The 21,387-nt window shown below is 60.9% G+C and overlaps 1 protein-coding gene across 4 annotated transcripts in view; it reads left to right on the top strand.

Annotated features, from left to right (window-relative positions):
* Positions 1-21,387, top strand: part of NFATC1 (nuclear factor of activated T cells 1) — a 106,885-nt gene that overhangs the window by 13,095 nt on the left and 72,403 nt on the right. For all 4 annotated transcript variants that reach the window (XM_036068822.2, XM_036068824.2, XM_078060157.1 and 1 more), the window contains exons 2-3: positions 1,743-2,835; positions 13,748-13,907. In XM_036068822.2, the coding sequence (XP_035924715.1) occupies positions 1,743-2,835; positions 13,748-13,907 (1,253 nt within the window). The remainder of the gene's footprint in view (positions 1-1,742; positions 2,836-13,747; positions 13,908-21,387) is intronic.

Below are 21,387 nucleotides of genomic sequence, written 5' to 3'. Positions count from 1 at the left end.
GAGCCAGTGCTCTGAGACCCTTGATTTCCCGCGGTTGGTCCGTGTGGGTTTCTGGTCATGGCACCGCGGAAGGGAGCCCTGTCACGGAACCACGTACCTTCAGGGCAGTGTGCTGGGTGTCGGGTTTCCATGTGCGCTTCCATTATTTAGAGACTTGGAATACTCTTCTCTAGGTGCACGGTAATGAGGTACCAAGATGTTGTAAAATGTCTTTTCAAATAGGAAATCCAGAAATGTGGTTTTTTTGTTAAAAATTACTAATTATGCTAGTAATGATTTTTGAAATAGAGCTTATTGAGGTTATAATTAACATATAATGATTCTTAAATCTAGCTGTGCATCAATGTTCTCTGCTTTTTTTTTTTTTTTTTGAAATAGGGATTCCTAGGCCATGAACTACCATCAGAATTTACATGAGAGAGACCCCAGAATCTGTTTCTATCTGATCCTTGAGGTGTTTTCTTTGTAGCTACTGATTAGGGCACCTTGACAGTGATTAGCTTATTAAATCTCTGTAAATGTCCAGGTTCCTGTAGGTAAAACCCATCCATTCATCCATCCACCCATCCATCCCATCCACCCATCCATCCCTCCACCCACCCACCCATTCATCCATCCACCCACCCACCCTCCCATCCCTCCACCCAACCCCCTATCCACCCACCCACCCAACCATTCACCCACCCACTCACCCACCCATCCACCATCCATCCATCCACCCATCCCTCCATCCACCCATCCCTCCACCCACCCATCCATCTACCCATCCCTCCATCCACCCACCCTCCCACCCATGTATTCCTCCACCCATCCACCCATGCATCCCTCCATGCACCCATCCACCCATTTATCCACCTATCCATCCACCCATCCATCCATCCACCCATCCATCCATCCACCCATCCATCCATACGCCCATCCCTCCATCCACCCACCTACCCATGCATCGCATCCCTCCATGAATCCCTCCATGCACCCATCCATCCATCCCTCCACCCACCCACCCGCTCACCCACCCATCCCTCCATCCACCTACTCATCCCTCCATCCATCCATCCACCCATCCACCCATCCCTCCACCCATCCATCTGTCCATCCATCCCTCCACCCACCCATCCATCCATCCCTCCACCCACCCATCCATCCATCCTTCCACCCACCCACCCACCCATCCATCCATCTGTTTAACAAATTGGGGGCCTTTTATGTGCCAGGCACAGTCTTAGGCTCTGAAGACAGCCATGAAGCAAAGTCAACTAAGGCAGGCAAAGGTTCCTGCCCTCACAGAACTTATTTTCTTCTGGTAAAAGAGAAGATGGACAAGATGATGCTAAATGTTGAGGAAGAGATAAGCTGGGGAGGATGACACAGGTGTTGGGTTGGGGACTGAAATCTGGGAAGGTGGCTGGGGAAGACAGTCTTTGAGTGAAGAGAAGAGGGAAGGAAGGAGGGGGTGGTTCTCTAATGGCAGGACACTTGGGGCAGAGGGAAGCCAATGGAAGCCTGAGGGTGGTCGGAGGGGCAGTCGGTGCCCTTGTGCTGGAGAGCAGGGAAGGGAGGATGGGTACGGGCCTTGTGGGCCGGGGGGGGCCCTTGGGAGCAGTACGAGCCGAGTGGCGTTTCAGCGGCTGTGTCCTGGGGTCCAGGCCTGGGTGTGTGCGGTGCCGAAGGGCTCACTAAGCTGTGGGTGTATTTTCTGATGACTGGCCCCTCACGCCATCTTTTCTCTGTCCCCTTTCTAGAGCACTATAGTTACGCATCCTCTAGCATCAGCTCTGCTCTGCCTCCCGGCTCGGCTCGCCCCTCGCTGCCAGTTCCATGCCACGACCTGCAGACCTCAGCCCCAGGCATGCCGGCCGCTGCGGCAAGTCAGCCCCCGGGCTATGGTGGGGCAGTGGACAGCAGGCCCTCGAGCTGCTTCCTCTCCTCCGGCCACGTCCGGCCCAACGGGGCCCCCGCCCTGGAGAGTCCTCGCATCGAGATCACCTCGTACCTGGGACTGCACCACGGCAGCAACCAGTTTTTCCACGATGCGGAGGTAGAAGACGTCCCTCCCGGCTCCCAGCGGCCCCCGTGCACGGCCACGCTGGGTCTGCCCGGCCTGGAGGCCTACCGCGACCCCTCCTGCCTGAGCCCGGCCAGCAGCCTCTCGTCCCGTAGCTGCAACTCCGAGGCCTCGTCCTTCGAGTCCGGCTTCTCGTACCCCTACGCGTCCCCGCAGACGTCCCCGTGGCAGTCGCCCTGTGTGTCCCCCAAGACCACGGACCCCGAGGACGGCTTCCCCCGTGGCCTGGGGGCCTGCGGCCTGCTCGGCTCCCCCAGACACTCGCCCTGCACCTCGCCCCGCGCAAGCGTCACGGAGGAGAGCTGGCTGGGGGCCCGCACGTCCCGGCCCCCGTCCCCCTGCAACAAGAGGAAATACGGCCTCAACGGCCGGCAGCTGTCCGGCTCCCCGCACCACTCGCCCACGCCGTCCCCGCGCGGCTCGCCGCGGGTCAGCGTCACCGACGACACCTGGCTGGGCAACAGCACCCAGTACACAAGCTCCGCCATCGTGGCCGCCATCAACGCCCTCAGCACCGACAGCAGCCTGGAGCTGGACGGCGTCCCCGTGAAGGCGCGCAAGACCGCCCCGGACCACTGTCCCTCCGTGGCGCTCAAGGTGGAGCCAGCGGGCGAGGACCTGGGGACCACGCCGCCCACGTCTGAGTTCCTGCCCGAGGAGTTCCTGTCCTTCCAGCACATCCGGAAGGGGGCCTTCTGTGACCAGTACCTGTCGGTGCCGCCGCATCCCTACCAGTGGGCCAGGCCCCGGTCCCCGGCACCCCACAGCAGGTGAGCGGGCGCGTGCCCAGCCCGCAGGGCTGCGCACTCGTGGCCCGGGGTGGCGGTCCGGACACGGGTGTCCGCGGGGCTCCCTCCTCCTGAGGCCTCTCCAGCTCGGGCTTGCCGCAGAGCGCTGGCCGCCTCTGGCTTCAGAAGGACCTTCATCTCCGCCTTAGCGCCATGCGGCGCGCTCCCCGCATGTGTCCCCGTTCAAACCCCCCTTCTACGAGGACACTCTGAAGACCTCGTCCTCACTGAATAACCTCCTTCAAGGTCCCATGCCCTAATCTGCCGTATTCTGAGGTGCGGGGGTAGGACTCCAGCACGTGAATTCTGGTGGGGACAGGTCAGCCCCCAACAAGGGCTTGCACACACGTGCACTCATTTTTTGGTTTTTTTTTTTTTTAATAGAACCAAATGACCCCTCTCCTGTTTGTGTGTTTGCCTCCACCGCTCCCCCATTTCCTTTCTCCCGCCTAATTGCTGCCACTGCGCGGGTGCAGATGGGGCTCGGCTCAGCGATTCCCCAGAGCGGCAAACCCCGCTCCCCGCCGTCGCTCCCGCAGTCGGCCCTGCCCGCGTTTGGAGAACAACACCGCGGCCCGGTCCCAGGAGACGGGCGCCCGCCCCCCGGCAGTCTGGCGACGGAGAGCTCAAGCGTGCTCCCAGCGCCGCGGCTCGGGTTGTTGATTTTTCTTTCTAGCGGTGTGCAGGCTGGGGCCACTCCACTGGGTCCACTTACTCAGCCCACTGTTTTTATTTTTAACTAAACAGCTTTCCCAACAGGTGGGCCACTAATGACCCCTGGCAGAGCGCTTTCTGCTCCAGGATTTTTATCAGGCATGAAAACGTCCTCCCCTCACGGGGTGCACCCCCCCGCCCGGGAAGCACACATGCTTCTGTGGGCGGTGCCGGGTGCCCTGGGCTCGGCCTTTTGTTTTTCCTGTGCCTTTGTCGTCGGAGGGCCTTCTAGAAGCAGCCCTGGGGAGAGGGACCCGCGGGTTCCGGCAGTGTGCGCCCCGCGGTGAGGGAAGCCAGTCGGCAGGGGGACTCGATACAGAATTTGCTCGGCTCTGCTCAGAGCCTCCTTCCACAGCGAGGGCCTGTGAGGCGGGCGCAGCTGCAAGGGGGTCATTGAGTTGTAGGTTCCGGGCAAACGCAGCTAAACCTTCTGAAAGTCTGTGGCAGAAACCCAATGTGAGACTGACAGTTTCTAAAGCAATCAGACCACGGTCAGGGCCACCTTTGCCTGAGGAGTAGACTAGGAGTCAGTGAAGAGAAAACACGAAAGCAAGGATTAACCCTGATTTCTCTTGACTTGCGTTAGGATGTGTCCACGTTTCTATCCCAACTTACGCTTTCATTCTCTAAAGCTCAAGAGCCTGGGATATTCGGAGGTCTCACCAAAAAAACGTATCTCAGCGCCTGGCTTTAATTCATGAACGTGGGAATTTAACCTGTTTGAAGGCATTTAAAAAAATTTTAAAAGAATAGTTTATGCTCACTGTAGTCTCCTTATAATTTTTAAGTAAAAATAAGACTATTTCGAAGCTAACTATCTGGACACACGGGTTCCCACGGTACAGGTTACGACCACCTGCGTTTTCAGGGACCGTGAAGGCCACAGTCGCTCAGAACGGGCCCTCACTGGACCCTTGCGGTCAGACCGCATGTGGAAAGGTGGTTTCGTCGGTCAGCCCCGTGTGTCGGTCTGTGCCCGGGCCGCGGTCACTGTGCCACAGGCCGGCAGCTCACACAGCAGATACTGTTTCCCATGGTCCGAGCTTTGGGCGCCAGGGGGTTGGCTCCTTCTGAGGCCCAGACGGCTGCGTTTCTTCTGGGCTTCTGTCTGTGTCCAGACGTCCCCTATTTACAAGGACGCCAGCCACTGGACCAGGGCCCACCTGGTGACCTCGCTGTAACATGACCCTGTGTCCAGACTCGGTCACATTCTGAGGTCCTGGGGTGAGGACTCCAGCCCCTGAATTTTGGGGGACGCAGTTCAGCCCAGAACACCCAGCTTCACTTCTGCATGAGGACGGCAGGCTGCCTTTAACAAGGGCCCATCGCCTCCTCTTTGGAGGCTCACTCGGCCGCAGGGCGTCTGTGGGGACTCGGCTGTTCCTGGCGGTTTGCCGTGGGTGCAGACCAGATGAGTCTGACTGTGTAACCGGGACGCACGCCACTGTCTTTGTCTGTGTTCAGAGTTTTAGCGGTCATCGTGTGGTCCCGGGGATCTGCCCCCGTCACAGAGCTCCCCGGTGGGGGCAGGGTGGGGGCAGCGGGCGCCCAACATTCCTGTGAGCTCGGCGAGCAAACAAAACCCGCAGAGGCTCCCAGCTTCCCTCAGGAGGTTGGAAGCTAACCTTTCCCCCTGTTTTGGTTCCACATTGCAATGTGTTTCCTGGTCTCTTGTTCTGTTCCGCGAGGTCCTGTCAGCTGGTGCCCCGGGTCAGCTGGGGCCAGGGTCAAACGAGAGGTCAGGGCGTTGTACCCGCAGGCAGGGGTGGCCCCACCAGACTTCCTGCCCCACTCCTGCCCGCACCGAGGACGTCAGCAGGGTCTCCGCTGTGCAACCCCAGGGCCGCGTGTTGAACAATCTCCAGAATCTGGATGGAGGGTTTGTCACCCGTCTGCCTTTCCTGTCACTGCCTGAGCTTTTAATTCCGTCCTACCAGGAAAAGGAGCTTTTTAATGAAAAGCATGCAGGAGTAGCCTTTCCCAGGGACTTTGGGTGCTCTGGGATCTTTTCCCCGTGGGGTCTTTCTTATCCATACGGCATCTATGGTGGCCCCTCTGTGCAGAGCGTTCTGATAGGCCCACAGCAGTCAGAAATGATACCTAATTCTTACTGCAGTTGGAAAAATTATGTTGTTCGCGAAACTAACCATAGTATTTGATAGAACTTTATAGTTTTATAGTTTAAATTTCTTTTAGAGTTTAATAGAATGATACTTTTTAAAGCTTGGGAAATGCCCAGAAATCGCAGTGACGTGGTAGAGCACCCCCAAAATCCAGAATCGTGAGCTTTCTATTTTAAGTCCCTTCAGAAAGGAGAGCGTTTCTGTGCTGATGCCCATAGTAACAACCCGCTTCCAGGTCAGGCTTGACCGGGCAGCTGATGCGTGTGCGGGGCGGGGGGGGGGGGCGCGGGGGAGGCTGCGTGTGCGGGGCGGGGTGGGGGCCGGGGAGGGCCGCGTGTGCAGGGGTGGGGGGGAGGGCCGCGTGTGCGGAGGCAGGGGGGCTGGGGAGGGCCGCGTGTGCAGAGGCGGGGGGGCTGGGGAGGGCCGCGTGTGCAGGGGCGGGGTGGGGGCTGGGGAGGGCCGCGTGTGCAGGGGTGGGGGGGAGGGCCGCGTGTGCAGAGGCGGGTGGGGGCTGGGGAGGGCCGCGTGTGCAGGAGGTAGGGTGGGGGCTGGGGAGGGCCGCGTGTGCAGGGGCGGGGTGGGGGCTGGGGAGGGCCGCGTGTGCGGAGGCGGGGTGGGGGCTGGGGAGGGCCGCGTGTGCGGAGGCGGGGTGGGGGCTGGGGAGGGCCGCGTGTGCGGAGGCGGGGTGGGGGCTGGGGAGGGCCGCGTGTGCAGGGGCGGGGTGGGGGCTGGGGAGGGCCGTGTGTGCAGGAGGTAGGGTGGGGGCTGGGGTGGGCCGCGTGTGCAGGAGGTAGGGTGGGGGCTGGGGAGGGCCGCGTGTGCAGGGGCGGGGTGGGGGCTGGGGAGGGCCGTGTGTGTACTGCTTGCCACACAAGGACATGGTATGAGAGGTCTGAGCTTTGAGCAGGTTTTCAGAGACTTAGGCATCTTTACATCTTGTGCAGCTTCTTTCTGGTTTCACGGAGTTCACAGCTGATACTTAGAGAAGGTGCTTTGTAGTAAGTCCTGACTTGTAGCTTGGAAGGTGAGCCTGACGATTGCAGCTCCGTCAGTCGATGCCGGCCGGCGGGTGGGTGGAGGCTGGGGGGTTTCTGCCCGACCTCCCCAGTGCTTCTCCCGGCCGGCGGGTGGGTGGGGGCTGGGGGGCTTCTGCCCGACCTCCCCAGTGCTTCTCCCAGGATGTGTGTGCAGGTGTGGCCCTAACTTCTCCTTCTGATGTGATGTTGTGAGTGTCTATTATTAGCCAAGAAAAGGAGAAAGGAACTCAAGTACTCGTGTGTTCCTGGAGAAGATAAATAATTTGAATCTTTACGGCTCTACGCTCAGATTTTAAAGTCAAACCACTGAGATCTGAAACGTGGCTCATTTCATAGACTAATCTGATTGCAGGAGTTACCGCTCCGAGTCTGACCCATGCCTGGCCTCGTCCTGCTTGCGTCCATCCCGTGTGCACAGGGGCTGGGCTGTGCTCGGGCGTCACGTGTCCCCAGGGGCCTTTTCGTGTCCCTAGTACTGAGATCTCCCAAACTGTGAGGAGCCCTGGCGGGGAGGAAGCATCCGGTGACACCAGGTGTCCGTGACCACAGACAAATCAGAAATGATTTCTGCTCAGACATTTTCCTCTGAGGAAAGTGTGTGTTAGGGGGTCGTGCCCCGCGCCAAGTGTGCGTGGCCGGGCGTCTGCCCCAGAGAGTAACACCGAGTCAGGAGACCGGCTGTCCTCGTTCCAGACTAGACCTTCCATGCAAAGCAGGGGCACTTACTTGCCCATGTTGCTTGGGCTCTTGCACTGAGTGTGTTTACAAATCATGATGGGGTTTGCTTTTTTATAAATTGTTCTGAATGGTCTTCTGGGAGCTGGGGTTTGACTCGCAGGATTAGGCTGGTTTTCAATAAAGAAAGCAACTTGCGTCAGATCTGCCTTCTGCTACGGATGGTCTGTGCTTGCCGCTGGGAGGTGGGCTGCAGGGCAGGTGCAGTTCCGCGCGAGGACACAGCCCAGAGAGGGTGTGTGCACCGAGCCCTACGTGTCGGGATGTGTTTGCCTCAGCACTGCGAGGACCTGGGTATCAGGGAGTCTCTGGACCCCGCCAGCCCGGGGTGTGAGGAGCGGCTTCTCCTGTCTTTGCCCTGTCTCCCACAGGCCCCGTGCCCGCCATCCCGCTCCGTCACGCCCTGTGTCCGTGGTGCTCTGCCGTGTCTACACAGTTCCCGAAGGGGTGGAGCGCACTGAGGCGGGAACGAGCTAGGAACCAGAGTTATCTTCTCTTGGGTGAGGATGGAGCCCCCACCAGCGTGAGTGGCCCCCTCTCGGTGGTTTTCCGTCTGAGTCTGGATTTCTGGACAAAAGCTCCTTCTCTCTGTCTCACTGAGCCGCCCCGCCCTGTTGAATTGTAGGGAACATCTGGCGTTGTTAGATCTGTCTGTGTGGTGAGGAGAGGTCTGCGCTTCTCTGGAGGGCAGCGGGCTGGCAGTGGACTCCGCACAAACGCGGCCCCGAGGCGCGGACGGGAAGCCCACCCCTGCCCGTCTGAGTGCAGGGCAGCACGTGCGGTCGGGACGCGGGTCTGGGGCGCGGGGAGGCTCGGAGGAGTGTCTTTGCAAGTAGGGGTGCAAAGCAAGGATGCCACGGGGGTCCCGGAGCTGGAAGGAGGCCGCTGCCTCCTTGGAGGTCCCCACGCCCGGGAGGCGGGGCCCCTGAAAGCAAAGAAGGATGAGGGGATTACCGAATCGTCAGTTAAAGCAATCCCTGCGTGGAAGCCTTGCTGTTCCTCCTCCATGAGTTCCCAGTTTGTGGCTGAGTTTGAGTTGCGCTCCTGACTAGACAGACACAGGCCTGGCCGGGCCTCCGGGAGCAGGGGGCAGGGGGGATGGGCGGGGGCCCCGCTGCTGAGCCCGCACGCGGGGCACGGGGGGCAGGTCAGGGCCAAAGAGGCGGTGTCTCTGCGGACAGGCCTCCTGGAGGGGTCCTGGGGTCACAGGACAGGTCAGCGGGCGCAGGGGAGGGCCGGGGAGGGGGGCAGACGGCTGCAAGGCCTCTCCCCGCTGCTCACTCCGCAGCCCGCAGAGCATGGCCTCCCTGGCCTCCTTGTGCCTTTCCTGCCTCCCCTGGCCGCCATCCTCCCTACCGCGGCCCCGTCCCCAGGCCCAGCTCAGTGTCACCTTCCGCAGCAGAGCAGAGGAGGTGGTGAGGGGGGTGACAGCCGGAGGGCCCCAGAGTCCCCAGGGCTCCTGGGAGTGAGGTCCTGCACGAGGTCTGCTCCCCACTCCTGTCCCTGCAGACTCTTCGCTGAAGGGAAGGCCGGCTCCTCCCTCGGGGGCATTCTGTGGGAAGGCGGGAGAGGCCCCTACGGACAGCGGGCCCTGCGGGACCCTAGGAACCGCTGGTGGATCTTCGGCCAAGGATTCGTCCCGCTCCGGATGGGACTCGGAGCCGGCCTCCAGGAAGGTCGACCTCCCGTGTGTGGGAAGAGCTCTCTCCGCCAAGAGCTGGGGTCGGAGGTGGGCGGGCCTGGGCCGCGCTCCTGTGTGGTCCGGGCGCACCCCTGCCCCGCAGCCTCTGTGCCCAGAGCCCCTGCCTAAGGGCCTGAGAGCCCCGCGATAACCCCTTTTCAAAATGAGAGGGAAACCAAAACAAACAACGGGTGGTGGGGAGGCCTTTGGCCACCGACCCTGAGAAAATGTGTGGTGTTCCTTCGATAATACCGCTTTTCTTGGGTTTTGATTGTCCTTCCTTTGGGCGGGTCTGAGTCCTGCCAAGTTCAGAGTTTACAGCCTCAGCTACTTTAGGAAAACAGGACTCATAAAAGCCTTTACAGCTTTCCTCTGAGTGGTACGTCTGTGTGGGCTCGAAGGCCTGGAAACTTCAGAAGTGAGGGGGTTTTACCCCAAACCATAGAAGCCAAAGACTCGCCTCACCTCTGGGCTCCAGCCACAGCAGGGAAGCTTCCTCCTGGACCCAGCTGCGGCTTGTGTGGAAAATCTGGTTTCAGACGCCGTGGACGTGGCCTCCCGGGGGATCGCAGAAGGGCCCTCAGACGCCACCGCTCAGGTGCTTCCCAGAGTGGGCGCCTCCCCGGGCCGGCGAGGAGCAAGAGAAAGCTGAACCTTGGAAAGCTGGCTGTGTTTTCAGTTCTCCAAGTAACATTCTCTGCTGTAGACGTGTAAACTGCAGGTAAAGGAAGGGAAGAGCGAGCCACGGCTTCCCCTGGCCCTGACGACCACAGCGGCCACGGGAGCGCGCCCCGTCTCGCCCATGAGAACCGCGCTCCGCTTCCTACTACACAAAACTGTAGGCAACACTCATGATGGGGTCCCCTGACTCGCGGGCACTTGTCCGCCGCCGTCCCCCGGGGCTGTCCCGCGGTGCAGCCCAGACAGCACGTCATCGTACCTACACGTGCAGTGCACGTCTTCCAAACTGGGGGCTTGTTTTGAGAATCGTGGCAGTTAGCCATCAGTCCGCCCCCCCCCCGGGGCTGGATTTCCGCGGTTCCCCCCGTGGTGTCGCTTGGCATGCTCTTCTGTCCTGGGTATTCCCTGTTTTGATTCGCTTTGTTTTCTCAAATTGGTTCTGAATCTGGGCGTTTGCCAGAATTCTGGCCTCAGGTTTCGGCAAAATGGCGAGTGCGCGTCCCTCGGGAGGCAGACGTCTGGTGTCCCCCCCGGCGTCAGTGGTCACTGCTGAGATGGTTTAAATCCGAGTCCTGCCCTGGCCCCATTAGCCACGGGTCCCCCGGAGCGCTGTCTGGGTGGCCGCTGCTCTGTGGGGCTGAGGTGAGGTCTGGAGGCGATTTGCGAGCCCCGGGCAGTGTCCACAACAGTTGTCATCAAGATCACGTTGGTTTTGGGCTCCAGTGTAGACGGTCGCCCACGCCTCAGCATTTCTCCCAGCGGTCGGGCCCCCGGGCATGCTGGGTCCCCTGCACAGAAATGCTGGAGGGAATCCCAGACACCACGTGACGTCCGGCTTTGTCCACGGGGTGGTCACCGAGCGCCTGTTAGGGGTCGGCGCTGCTGTGAAGCGAGAGGGTGCTTTGCACGGCGCAGGTGCGTGGCGGAGCCCGCAGGCCTCTGGGCGAGGCGGGAGCAGGTGGCCGGCAGCGGCAGGTGGGAAGGGCCTCGCGGGGGACGTGGCACGGCCGCTCCAGGGGCCGCGACCGTGGCCAGGCTGACGGGGGCAGAACTCAGGCTCTTCTCTGACTTTGGATCACAGCATGTAGGTGTCGAGATGCCGTGAACTAAGCATTTAAAAAAATGCTTTCACGCTTTTCCTACGAGGAGGGAACATGGGTTCAGTAGAAGTTGAAAGGCTTTTCTCGTGGGAAACGGGCGGTGGTGGCGGCTCTGAGAGCAGGGTGATTCAGACTGCGAGCGCGGGGCCCCTTCTTCCCCACAGGAGGCCGCGCCCACGCACAGAGAGGCCCCGGGCAGACTGTGACCCGCTTCCCTGTGCTGTCACATGAGGAGCCCCAGCGCACGGGCAGTGTCGGCTGGGTCCCTGGCGCGGGGCAGAGCGGAGCCGGGCCTGTCTCCGTCCCGCAGGGCCCAGGACTCCCGGCGGGGGGTTGCGGGGCAGCTGGCGCCGGAACTTCCCTACCCCGGGTGGGGGTGATGCCGTCGTACCGGGCTGCACGCAGCAAGCATTCAGCATGGCTCAGCGGGGTGGGAGGTGGGGGCCCACGTGGGACCCTTCTGGGGTCCTGGCCTCTTCTGGGGGTGGTGATAATAGTTACCGGCACAGGATTTGGACTTCTGTTTCGCAAGCACAAGGATGAGGATTTTTAAAATTAATTAATTTACTTATTCTATTATTTTTTGAGGGGGGAGGGGCAAAGGCAGAGGGAGAGAGAGAGAATCTCAAGGACACTCCACACTGAGTGCAGAGCTGGACTTGGGGCTCGATCTCACGACCCTAAGATTTCTTGAGCCACCCAGGTGCCGCAGGAATGAGCATTTTTAAAAAAAACCTTTTGTTTTGCAAGAATTCCAGATTCATGGAAAGTTGCAGAGAGACCCCCTTCAGCCCCCGTCCCTGACCCTGGTAGCCACCATCGGCACCTGGGCCCTGGCAGACGCTAGGGGCGAACTAGGTATTGGGGTGCCTGGGGTCTCTGCTCAGCACCTCGTTAACCGTCCACGCTGCTGGGCAACAAGGGGACGTCATCACCGTCGTCATATTACAAGCAAGAAACCCCTGCAGGAATTCAAGAAAACCGTGTAATTTGCAGGGGGCTGCTCAGGTTCTTGCCTGGGAGGGTTTCCGTGGACACGCACCTTCGTGGCTGCAGACCTCCCGGAGCCCCCTCTGCACCAGGCCAGGTGGCTGGACCCGGACCCGCTGTCTTTGGGGATGAAATGCGTTTGGGCTCCTCAAAGTGAAAGCAGCTTGGGCCCACTCTGTGTTCCTCCCCGGCAGTGTTATTCCTGTGCCGTGTTTTATGAATTTGTATTTCACGTGAAGTTCACAAGACCGCGTCCCTGCACTTGTGAAATCGTTACGTTTAAAACGCAGGTGCTGAACAGGCCAGGAGGGGCGAATCTGTCTGCCATAGCGGACGACACTAAGGACGCTGATGGTCTGCGGCACAGGGGCCGGGCCTGGAGGCCGGGGGCCCCGTGGTCTGTGGTGGAAGGTGGAGGTGGAGCGCCGTGGAGATTTTCACAGGTGGTTTAGCAGCATTACTGATACTTAACGGATCATTTTGCTCTCGGTGTTAGTGTCTGTGAAGCTGTGGTGTCCGCGAGGTCTTCGGTGGGAAGCGCTGGCAAGGATCAGCGCCTCCGGGCCTCGTGGGGACCGCGGGCCGAGGCCGTGGGGCCGCCACACCTCTCCAGGCTCGGGCGTCGCCTCCGAGCCAGGGACCGTTTGCAGGTGTGTGGAGCCGCCAAATTCATGCAGAAGAATTTCAACCCAAAACAGTCCTTGTCATTGTGTGTTGCCGCACTTTGGGATCCGCGCCGACTTCAAGCTGCACGCGCGCGCAGACTCTGCCGATGATCCACGAGCACGTTGGTGACGTGGATTTCTTCCTCTGTCGGAGTCAAGTGCATGTGCCCTTCACCCGAACTTTGGGGAACTGTGTCCAGCCCTCCTTCTGTTCTTTCTCTCTCATTTTACTTTTCTGGGAGGCGGGTGGACCTAAGCTTCCGTGTCTTTCTCTGTCCGCGGCATTACACGGTCTTTGCAGAGATGGACCGCAGAACAGAGCCGGGGCCTGGGGTGCTCTGAGGGGCCATGCTCTCAGGTGTCCCTGCGCCTGGGTTCTGTTTGTCTGGGGCGAGTGACCGCGGTGCCGAGGCCCCCTCCCGACCGCGCTCCCAGAGGCCCTTTTCCTTCGTCGTCTGTAAAATGGGACAATTACAGCAAAGCTGTGTGCTGTGGCAGGGCGGTGTGGCTCCCGTGGGCTCTTCCCACAGGAGCTGGCCCCTGCCACACGCCGTCCCTTTCCCCTCGCCAGCGCCAGAACGATAAACCAGCTCACACAAGTGACATCATGCGGCACCAGTGGTTTGCCCGTGTTCTCGTGGTCTTGACCAGAAGCTCATTCTGTGTCGTGTGTCATGCACGGACCGCGGGACTGGGGGGGCTGGGGTCGCTGCGAACCGCCACGCAGAGGGGCCAGCCGCGCCCAGACTGTTAAGTCCTGCACACGGCCGGTCAGTGGGGCGGGGGGATTAGAACCGGCCTTCCCGGTTCTTAGGTCAGGCTCTTACCTCAGTGGTTTTGGAAAGATCTTCAGTTAGTTCTGGAACCTATGCATGAGGGAGGTTAAATAATTACTGTTGGTCCATCACGAAAGAAGGAATATATTTTAAGGTCGTGGGTGGAAGAGGTTTCCCTCTTGTTCCAGAACGTTGTCCCAAAGACCTGACAGGCTGAGGCGGATCGTCATAGTCTCGTAGCTGTTGGTTTTACTCTGTCCTCACAGACGGGGACGTTAACCCTAAGAGGCTAAGGGATGCGGCGCTCAGGCCAACACCAGCGTGGGGAGCGGGTGCCACGGTCAGAGGGGCGCTTGGCGTGCGTGTGTGACGCCCTTTGTGTTCCCTTTCAGCCCGTCCCTCCCCGCCCTGGACTGGCAGCTGCCGTCGCGCTCGGGACCCTACGAGCTGAGGATCGAGGTGCAGCCCAAGCCCCACCACAGAGCCCACTATGAGACGGAGGGGAGCCGGGGGGCCGTGAAGGCGTCGGCCGGAGGACACCCCAGCGTGCAGGTACCGGGCTGTGTGCCCCTCGGGCACGCGCCCGTGCCCAGAGGTGGGAGCTGGGGCTTGTTCGGCCACCGTGGCAACAGCCGGCTCTGCTTCTCCCGTTTTCTCCTAAAAAACTGTCCCCTGCGAGCGCTGGAGCTCTGCAGCGTGTGCACACACAGCCCGTGTTTCTCTCGATGTGCACGGTGGCTGCAGTGAGGGGCCCGTGGCCCTTCCTTCCGCAGCTCAGAGTCAGCCGCCATCATCGACCCTAAGCTTTGTGTGAAAAGGGGAACCCTCTCCAGCGAGTCCCAGAGACCGCGGGGAGCGGTCCGCGCACGGGGCCGTGGTCGGGAGGCCCGCTTCCCCCGCTGGGGCCGCGGCCTGCGACTCGCGGGGCTGCCTGAGGCCTGCTGTTGCCTTGCCCTGGCAGACACCGCCTGTCCCCTCGTCCTCCCCGGGCGGACACATCTGACTCAGACAGGATGGGAAAGCGGGGAAAGGACCCTGAGGGTCTGCCTCAGTTTCCTGGTGGCGCCGGCAGGCAGTGTGGGTGGTGGGCTGTCTTCTGCGCCTCTTGGGAGACGTGACCCTGGGGGGTTTTCCTTTTTTAAGGTGTCCTGGAATAGCGAATTTAAGAGAAAATAAATATAACCTTGAAAGGAGGATGTTTTATTTTTGAGGAGAGAAGTGTTGACAGAACCGAGGGGAGCAGCCTGCAGGCTTCGTGGGGCTTGCTCTCCAGAGCCTCACGCCCGCCTCCTCCCCTCCTCTGCTCGGCCTGGGGTGGCTGTCAGCCGCCCTGCTAGAAACACAGACTCTCTGGCCCACACAGACCACGGAGCCCGGAGCCCCGGGTGGGCCCAGGCCTGGTCCCGTCAGCTTCCCAGCATGGCGTCTGTCCCTCTCCGCGCTTTGGGGTTCCTCAGGCAGGACACAGGAGGAATAGAGGACCTGCCAGGGCGCCAGGGAGCTCAGGGCTCCCGGGGGAGAGACGCCACACGCCGTCGGGGCCGGGCTGGGGTCTCCTGCCCACGTGTTGGGGTCACTCTGGGTGCTGGTCTCCCACCCCGAACACTTGGAGGGGAATGAGGTTCACTTGGCTTTCGAGTTGGAACATTTGTCATTGGGGGCCTGGGGGCACCTCACTCACTGTGACGCAGGCGTCATCCTTCACCCCAGGGAGGAAGTGGGCGCGGAGGTTGGCTGCTGCGTGGGCGCCAGTGGACTTTCATCAGATGTTACCCGACAAGCGTTGACGCCCCGCGCAGCCCGTTGGCGGGACTCGGGTGGCCGCGTGTGGACGGGTCGCTCTCCTGCCCAGAGCTCCCGGGGGTGGACGGGGCACGTGTCTCCCCCCCGTGGGCCCCAACCCCGTCATCAGGGGATGAGGCCAGTCAGAAGGGTGCTCAGCAGGGCGCCCGTGTTTTTATCTTACGCCATTTAGAAAAACAGAAATCCCGTCAGGGACGGCGCCCCAGAGAGAGAGGCTGTCCGCCCGGGCGACAGCAGCGTGGAATTGGTGGGGCGGTGCGGCGGGGTTGTGGCCGCGTCCTGCCGCCGGTTCGCGCCCACGTGCGTGGCTGTGGGACCCGACAGCACGCGGCCGCCTGCTGGACGTTTTCGGCCCCCGCCTTCCCGGCGGGTGAAGGTCCCACACGCTGCATCACCCGGGCTCTGTAACTGGGGACACTTAGCTCGCTTGCCCGCCGCTGCAGACGGAAGCGCGTGTTGCGAGGCCGAGGAAATAAAGCAGCTCCAGGAGAAGAGGGAACCGGGCAGCAGAGGAGCAATGGCCAGTTGGCCCCATTTCTCGAAATTACAGCAGCAAGGAGCTCAGGTCCTGCCGTTGGGGGGGGGGGGGGCCTGTAAACATTAACACCTTTTGTGTTGAAATCAAAGCACAGGGCTCATTGGGGACCACCTCTCGGCTCCGGCAATTGAGGGCTCCTGGAGGATGACAGAAGGCGGCCCGGGCACCTGCCTTTGTCACTCACCCCTCACCGGGCCCCCCACCCCCAGGGCCTCCGGGTGTGTTCGTCTACCTGTGTAGACATTCCAGAGAGAATTGAGACATTTTGGAGAAATTAGCAAAACTTGAAACCGTATTTAAAATATCTTAGAAATTATTTCAGATTAAGTGAAGGCAAATGCAAGAGGCTGGTTGTGGGTTTAAACAGGATGAACACCGCCCCCCCCAACCTTACAAGTGAAATGCAAAACATAAATGGTGCTCAACAGAAAATGTCAGATTCTGTCAGCACTTCTCATGGGTGAGAAATTAGTAATTTAGCATTTTCTGATAGATCTGTGGCAGAGTGAATTTATTTCTATGCGAGTGTGAGGTAAGCAGTTACAAAGAGGGGGTCTTGGGGGGTTTGCTTTCTTTTTCAGTTGGCGGACCACAAATTGGATAAAAATAGAAATTGTGCACGATTTTAAAACAAGTGAAAATGGAAAAGTCTTTCAGTTGCCACGAAAGCACGCTAACTGCAAGGGTTTATTCTGTGCTGAGTTTTTAGCGGATCCTCTGACGCGGGGCTCCAGCACCACGCCCGCTCCTCTCTCTGCAGAGGCCAGGCCACGCCGCGGGCAGTTCCTGGGGCAGCCGTGCACCCCACGAGCTGTGCTGTGGCCGGTGGGTCCGCGGGACGTGGGCTCTGGCCCGGGACAGACTGTTACCGCTCAGACGAAAGCTGTCACATGCACTGAGGGCCCGGGGAGCCCGATAAAAACACGCTGTCCCCGCACCTGCCACTGTTCACCAGACCTTCAATTCCAAGTGTCTCCATCAAATCAAAGTCATTTTCTGCAGAATGGAAGTGCCCCAGCCCGGCCCCAGAAGCAGGACCTGCTCCCTTTCAGGAGCGTCAGTGACCGCAGGAAGGAGCTACCCGGCGCGCCAGCCCCCCTGCTCCGCATCTGGGATGCGCGGCAACACGTGGGGCGTCCTTCTCAGGCTCAGTCAGAGCGGGACCGGAGGGTGGAAGGGCCTTCCGCGTCGTCCTGGTCTCTCCCTCCTTTCCACGTGCGGCCTGCCCTGTGTCGCAGGACCCGACGTAGGACCCCGCAGCCCGTGTTCTGTTTCTCTGAGATCCCGCGTTCATACCCACAGTCGTGAAGGGCGACGGCAGCCGGTGCTCCTGGGCCCTCCCAGGCCGCCCACCCTCTGTCCCGGTTGTCGTCCCAAGCCCGGGAGGTCAGTCTGTGACCCTCAGAGGGGCCGGCACCTCCGTGTGCATGGGAGCAAGGCCTCCCGGGTTCCCAGAGGCCTGGTCCCTGGGTCCTGGGCGAGGTGGGAGGCCACCGTCTGCCTTTGGTCTGGGGAGGGCCTGCCATGGGATTCGCCTTAACAGGGGGTGCGGGAAGGCTGGTCCTCCTCCAGGGTTGCTGATGATAAACCAGAGCCATATGCCTGAGGGGTCTCCTCATGGGGGCTAACTGGTTTGCCAAAGGCCCTCGCTCTGCTGGTTCTGGTTTCCCAGTTTGTTTCTCCATGTCCCCCAGCGCCCGCCCTCACTGCCGTCTGCGCGGTGCCCGGCGTCTCGGTCCACAGGGCAGGGTCCCCTGTTCCCACCTGCCCTCCCAGGGGCCCAAGGAGTGACCTGGGGGACATCGCTGACCTCTGACCCAGGGGTCAAAGAATGAAGCTCTATTTACTGAGTTACCAAAATAACTGCTCGATAGCATCTAGCCCACCACACAGGAGGCTGGGTCTGTGTGAATAATTAATGGGTCACTGAAACAGGAAACCCAGGGAAAGTCTTGTGAAGTTGGAAACAGCATTTCAGGTCTGTAATTTGTACTGTCAGTTCGGCCCCCGGTCAGTGTCGAGGGGCCAGCGAAGCCCCTTCTGGCGATGAAGGAACTGGCTCTGGAGCCCCTGAGGGACATGGGGACCACCCTGGTGCAGGCAGCGGGCGTCCCGGCCTCGGGTGCGGGCGTGGCAGCAGGGGGTCCTGGCCTCGGGCGCAGCTGCGTGCCGCGGGGGCCCCGGCGTCTGGCCCGGGTAGGGCGGTGTGCCCTGGGGTGCTGGTGTCTCTCTAGGGCCTGGCTTCTAGGCTTACCTGGGCCCCCACAGAGCATGGCGGGTACTCGCTGCCACGTAAGTCCTCTGGGGGCGGAAACCCTGGGATGGACACGCCAGGAAAGTTGGCAGAGACTCGCTGCTGCTGCGATGACTCACATTTTACGCAGCACCCCGGCCCCGGTGCGGATGGTTCGAACACTCCCTAGAAACCGTTCTGGGTGTTCGAACGTGTGCGTCTGCGCTCACAGCACGTTTCCTTTCACCCAGAGGTCCGTCCTGTTGTTTCTTATGTGAGATGTCGTGGGGGGTGTTACCTCCTACTCTCAGGACGGGGTGTTAACCCGGAAAGCCAGGGTTTTCACAAAAGGCAGACAGATGGATGTCCCCGGAGTGGTTATTACTTGACGGCAAACTTCTGTAGGGCCAGCTGGGGGCCATCTGGCCGCTGCCTTTCTTGCTGCACCCCTCACACCCGCAGGTCTACAACTGGTGCACCTGCCCAGCACCCGTGACGAGCGAGGGCTTGTCCCCCTGCAGCAAAGCTGGAGAGGCTCCCGGCGCCGTCGAGAGAGACGCTCCCCCGCACGCGCCACTGTAAAGAGTGGTGTTGAGTTGACCAGACTTCGTCCTCATGAGGGAACCGTGGCGTTGTGTTGCCGTCTCCAGACACGTGGCAGAGACACATGAGCTCAGGCGGGTCCCTCACAGCGATTTATAAACACCCGTGTGCGTTCCGTTGTTCAGCAAAGATGGCGGAGGTGTGGTTTTGGTTTTCCTTAGAGCCCCAGACACTCCCTTGGGAATGAAGTCCATGGGTTGCGTAGCAATGGAAGCCGCCAGAAATCCTCTGATTCAAGACTTTGGCTTCCTTGTTCGGGGCCACAGAGATTTTAGAATAAAGTCACTCCAGGCTCAGAAACTGCCGATCGCCTGCCATTGCGCCTGGTCTTCTGGTTACCGCAGACGGGTTCCTGAACCGTCCTCTGAGGGACTGTTCTCCACGTACAGACGGGTGTCTCTGTGCTCACTGCGGCTGAGCTTCCAAACGTCAGGTCAGGTGCACGTGGGGTGGGGGTGTCAGGCAGTTTAACTGGAGGCAATGGTGAAAAGTAACCATCCTTAATGAAAATGTCACAATAGGGAGAACCACACCCCCCGCTGTCCCTCCCCACGGGGGCCGAGCCACAGGTGCTCTGTGCCCGCAGGGCTGGACCTGGTGGGCATTCTCTGCTCCGTGTGCTCCGAGGTTGGGCCTCCCTCCCGCCGGCTGGCCCTCAGCACTGTGCCCAGCAGAGCCTGGTCTTTGGCCCGTGAGCCGAGCTCTCCCCGAGGAGGAGATGCTGGGTGTTGTCCCCCTGGGGCCCCGCCGAGCGCAGGCCGGCATGCAGAGGGGTGCAGCCCCTACACAGCCTTGCCCTTGCAGACAGGAGCAGCTCCGTGGGGCCCGGGAGCCGGGATGGGCAGGGGACAGTGACCACCCATCCAGATGCTCGGGTTTTCATCCTTGCTCCTGCTGCCTCTAACGGCTGACCTGCCTTTGAGGGAGAAGTCTCCGGACTGAAGGACGCTTCCTTCCTGAGCTGCTAGTACGTAACTGTCCCCGAGCGTTGGCCGCCTGCTCTGGGCCGGTGGGCACGGTCTCGCCGAGCTGGGCTCCCCCCAGGCCCACGTTCTCCTCCGGGAGAACACCGGGCTCTTATCTGTGCCGGAGCGCCCTGCTCTCTGTCAGCACAGATGCGCTCGGCCCGGCCGAGCAGGTGGCCATCCCTTCTGCAGCGCTGGGTGCCGGGAGGAGGTGCTCGGCCCGGCCGAGCAGGTGGCCATCCCTTCTGCAGCGCTGGGTGCCGGGAGGAGGCGCTCGGCCCGGCCGAGCAGGTGGCCATCCCTTCTGCAGCGCTGGGTGCCGGGAGGAGGTGCTCGGCCGGGCTGCAGGCGATGTCCCATCATGTTGCCACCGCTGTCGGCCTTTGTGCTGGGGCCCTGCCCCCACTGCCCCTTGGGTCACTGACGGCAAACACCAAGGCCAGGCATGGCTTCTGGAAGGTCCGTCCACACCTCCTCCTGCTCCTCGTATTGTATTAACAGTTAAACTGACCAGGTGTTGCCCTGCTAGGACTCACAGGGGCTGCCCTGAGGAGGAAGGAGATCCGGGAGCACGGCCTCAGTGTGCTGACTGACCCCGAGTGTGGGTCCCCGGGCGGAGGGAGGTCAGTGGAGGTAATGGACACGAGCTTTGTCCAACCAGGGCTGCGTGGTGGGCGCCCCCCACCCTGCAAGCCCGCGTACTGTGGACGTCTGTGTGGTGAGGGGCGGGAGGCTTTGGGCATTGGGCCAGTGACCTCTGTAGGGGCGCCACCCCGTGGGACCGGGCGTTCCTGTGTGTCTAGGTCTCCAGTGAGCTTCTCAGAGCCCCTGGATGTGCCCCTGCGGGAGCCCTGAGCCTCAGCAGAGGCCACACCTGCCACATGGATGGGGCTTTCTTCGAAGACAGATGGTTCTAGAAGTTTGCTGTTCCTCCCCTGGGGCCAGGCTCCCAGGCTTGCTCTGGGTTCTGGAATCTCCAAAGGTGTGTTTGCTGCTGTAGTTTAATGTTTCCTAATGGTTTCTGGGGCCCTTAGGCACTCGTTACTAGATCATTTTTTCCCTCAGCAGAAAGTCGGGGCTTCTCCGCATGTTTTTAATTAGAAATGGTAAATGTAGTGTTTCCGTGCAAAGCATCTGATCCAAAGCTAATGTAATTTCTTTTCTCTGGATGCTTCCACGTGTGTCTGTGTGAACCCCATCCCGTCGTCCCCAGCGCCCCATGGACCAGCTCCGCGGGTGACGTCTTTGGGTCTCCTGCACCCGGTCACGTCCAGCTCTGAAGTGGACACGTCTGAAGTATGAGCCGTCCTGCCTGCAGGGTCAGCCCGCAGGGGTCGGGGCTGGGCGGCCGCTGGGGGTGGTCCTGGGTGCCTGGCTCCCGCTGCGGGATGAGACACCTGTGCGCCGTGAGCTAGCGGGCGGCAGGTCCGAGTGCGCTGCCCGCAGGGAGCCGCCACGGCCACGGCGGTGCCCCCAAGCTTCCGTTCCCCTCCCTCTGGCCTCCACCCGTCCGCCCTCAGCTCCAGTGGGAGCCAGCCTGTAGACAGTCTCTGCTCTGCTCACTGTGCACACGCACACGCCATGCCCTGGGGCCAGATGCCCGCGCGAAGATCCCTGTGGTGCTCCTACGGCATGGCCGCTCCAGCTGCATGGGGACTCGCCCGTTTCCCTGCGCTCGGAGGGCCGGTCACACGCTGGACAGGAACCGCTCGGCAGGAAAGCTCAAGGTGATGTGCTGGAGAGTGGAAACAAGCCTTGGACCAGAACCTTCTCTCTCGGTGTCCGGATCTGTCACTGATTCACGGACACAGAACAGTCGAGTGGCCGAGGTTGCAGATTGAGGAGAGCTCATGCGCTGACCGCGCTCTTGTACCTTCGTCTGATCCCTGT

This window comes from Halichoerus grypus, chromosome 13, assembly GCF_964656455.1.
Source record: "Halichoerus grypus chromosome 13, mHalGry1.hap1.1, whole genome shotgun sequence".
Lineage (NCBI taxonomy): Eukaryota > Metazoa > Chordata > Mammalia > Carnivora > Phocidae > Halichoerus > Halichoerus grypus.
Note: the sequence above shows the minus strand (reverse complement) of the source record. Positions and strands in the feature narration are given on the sequence as shown.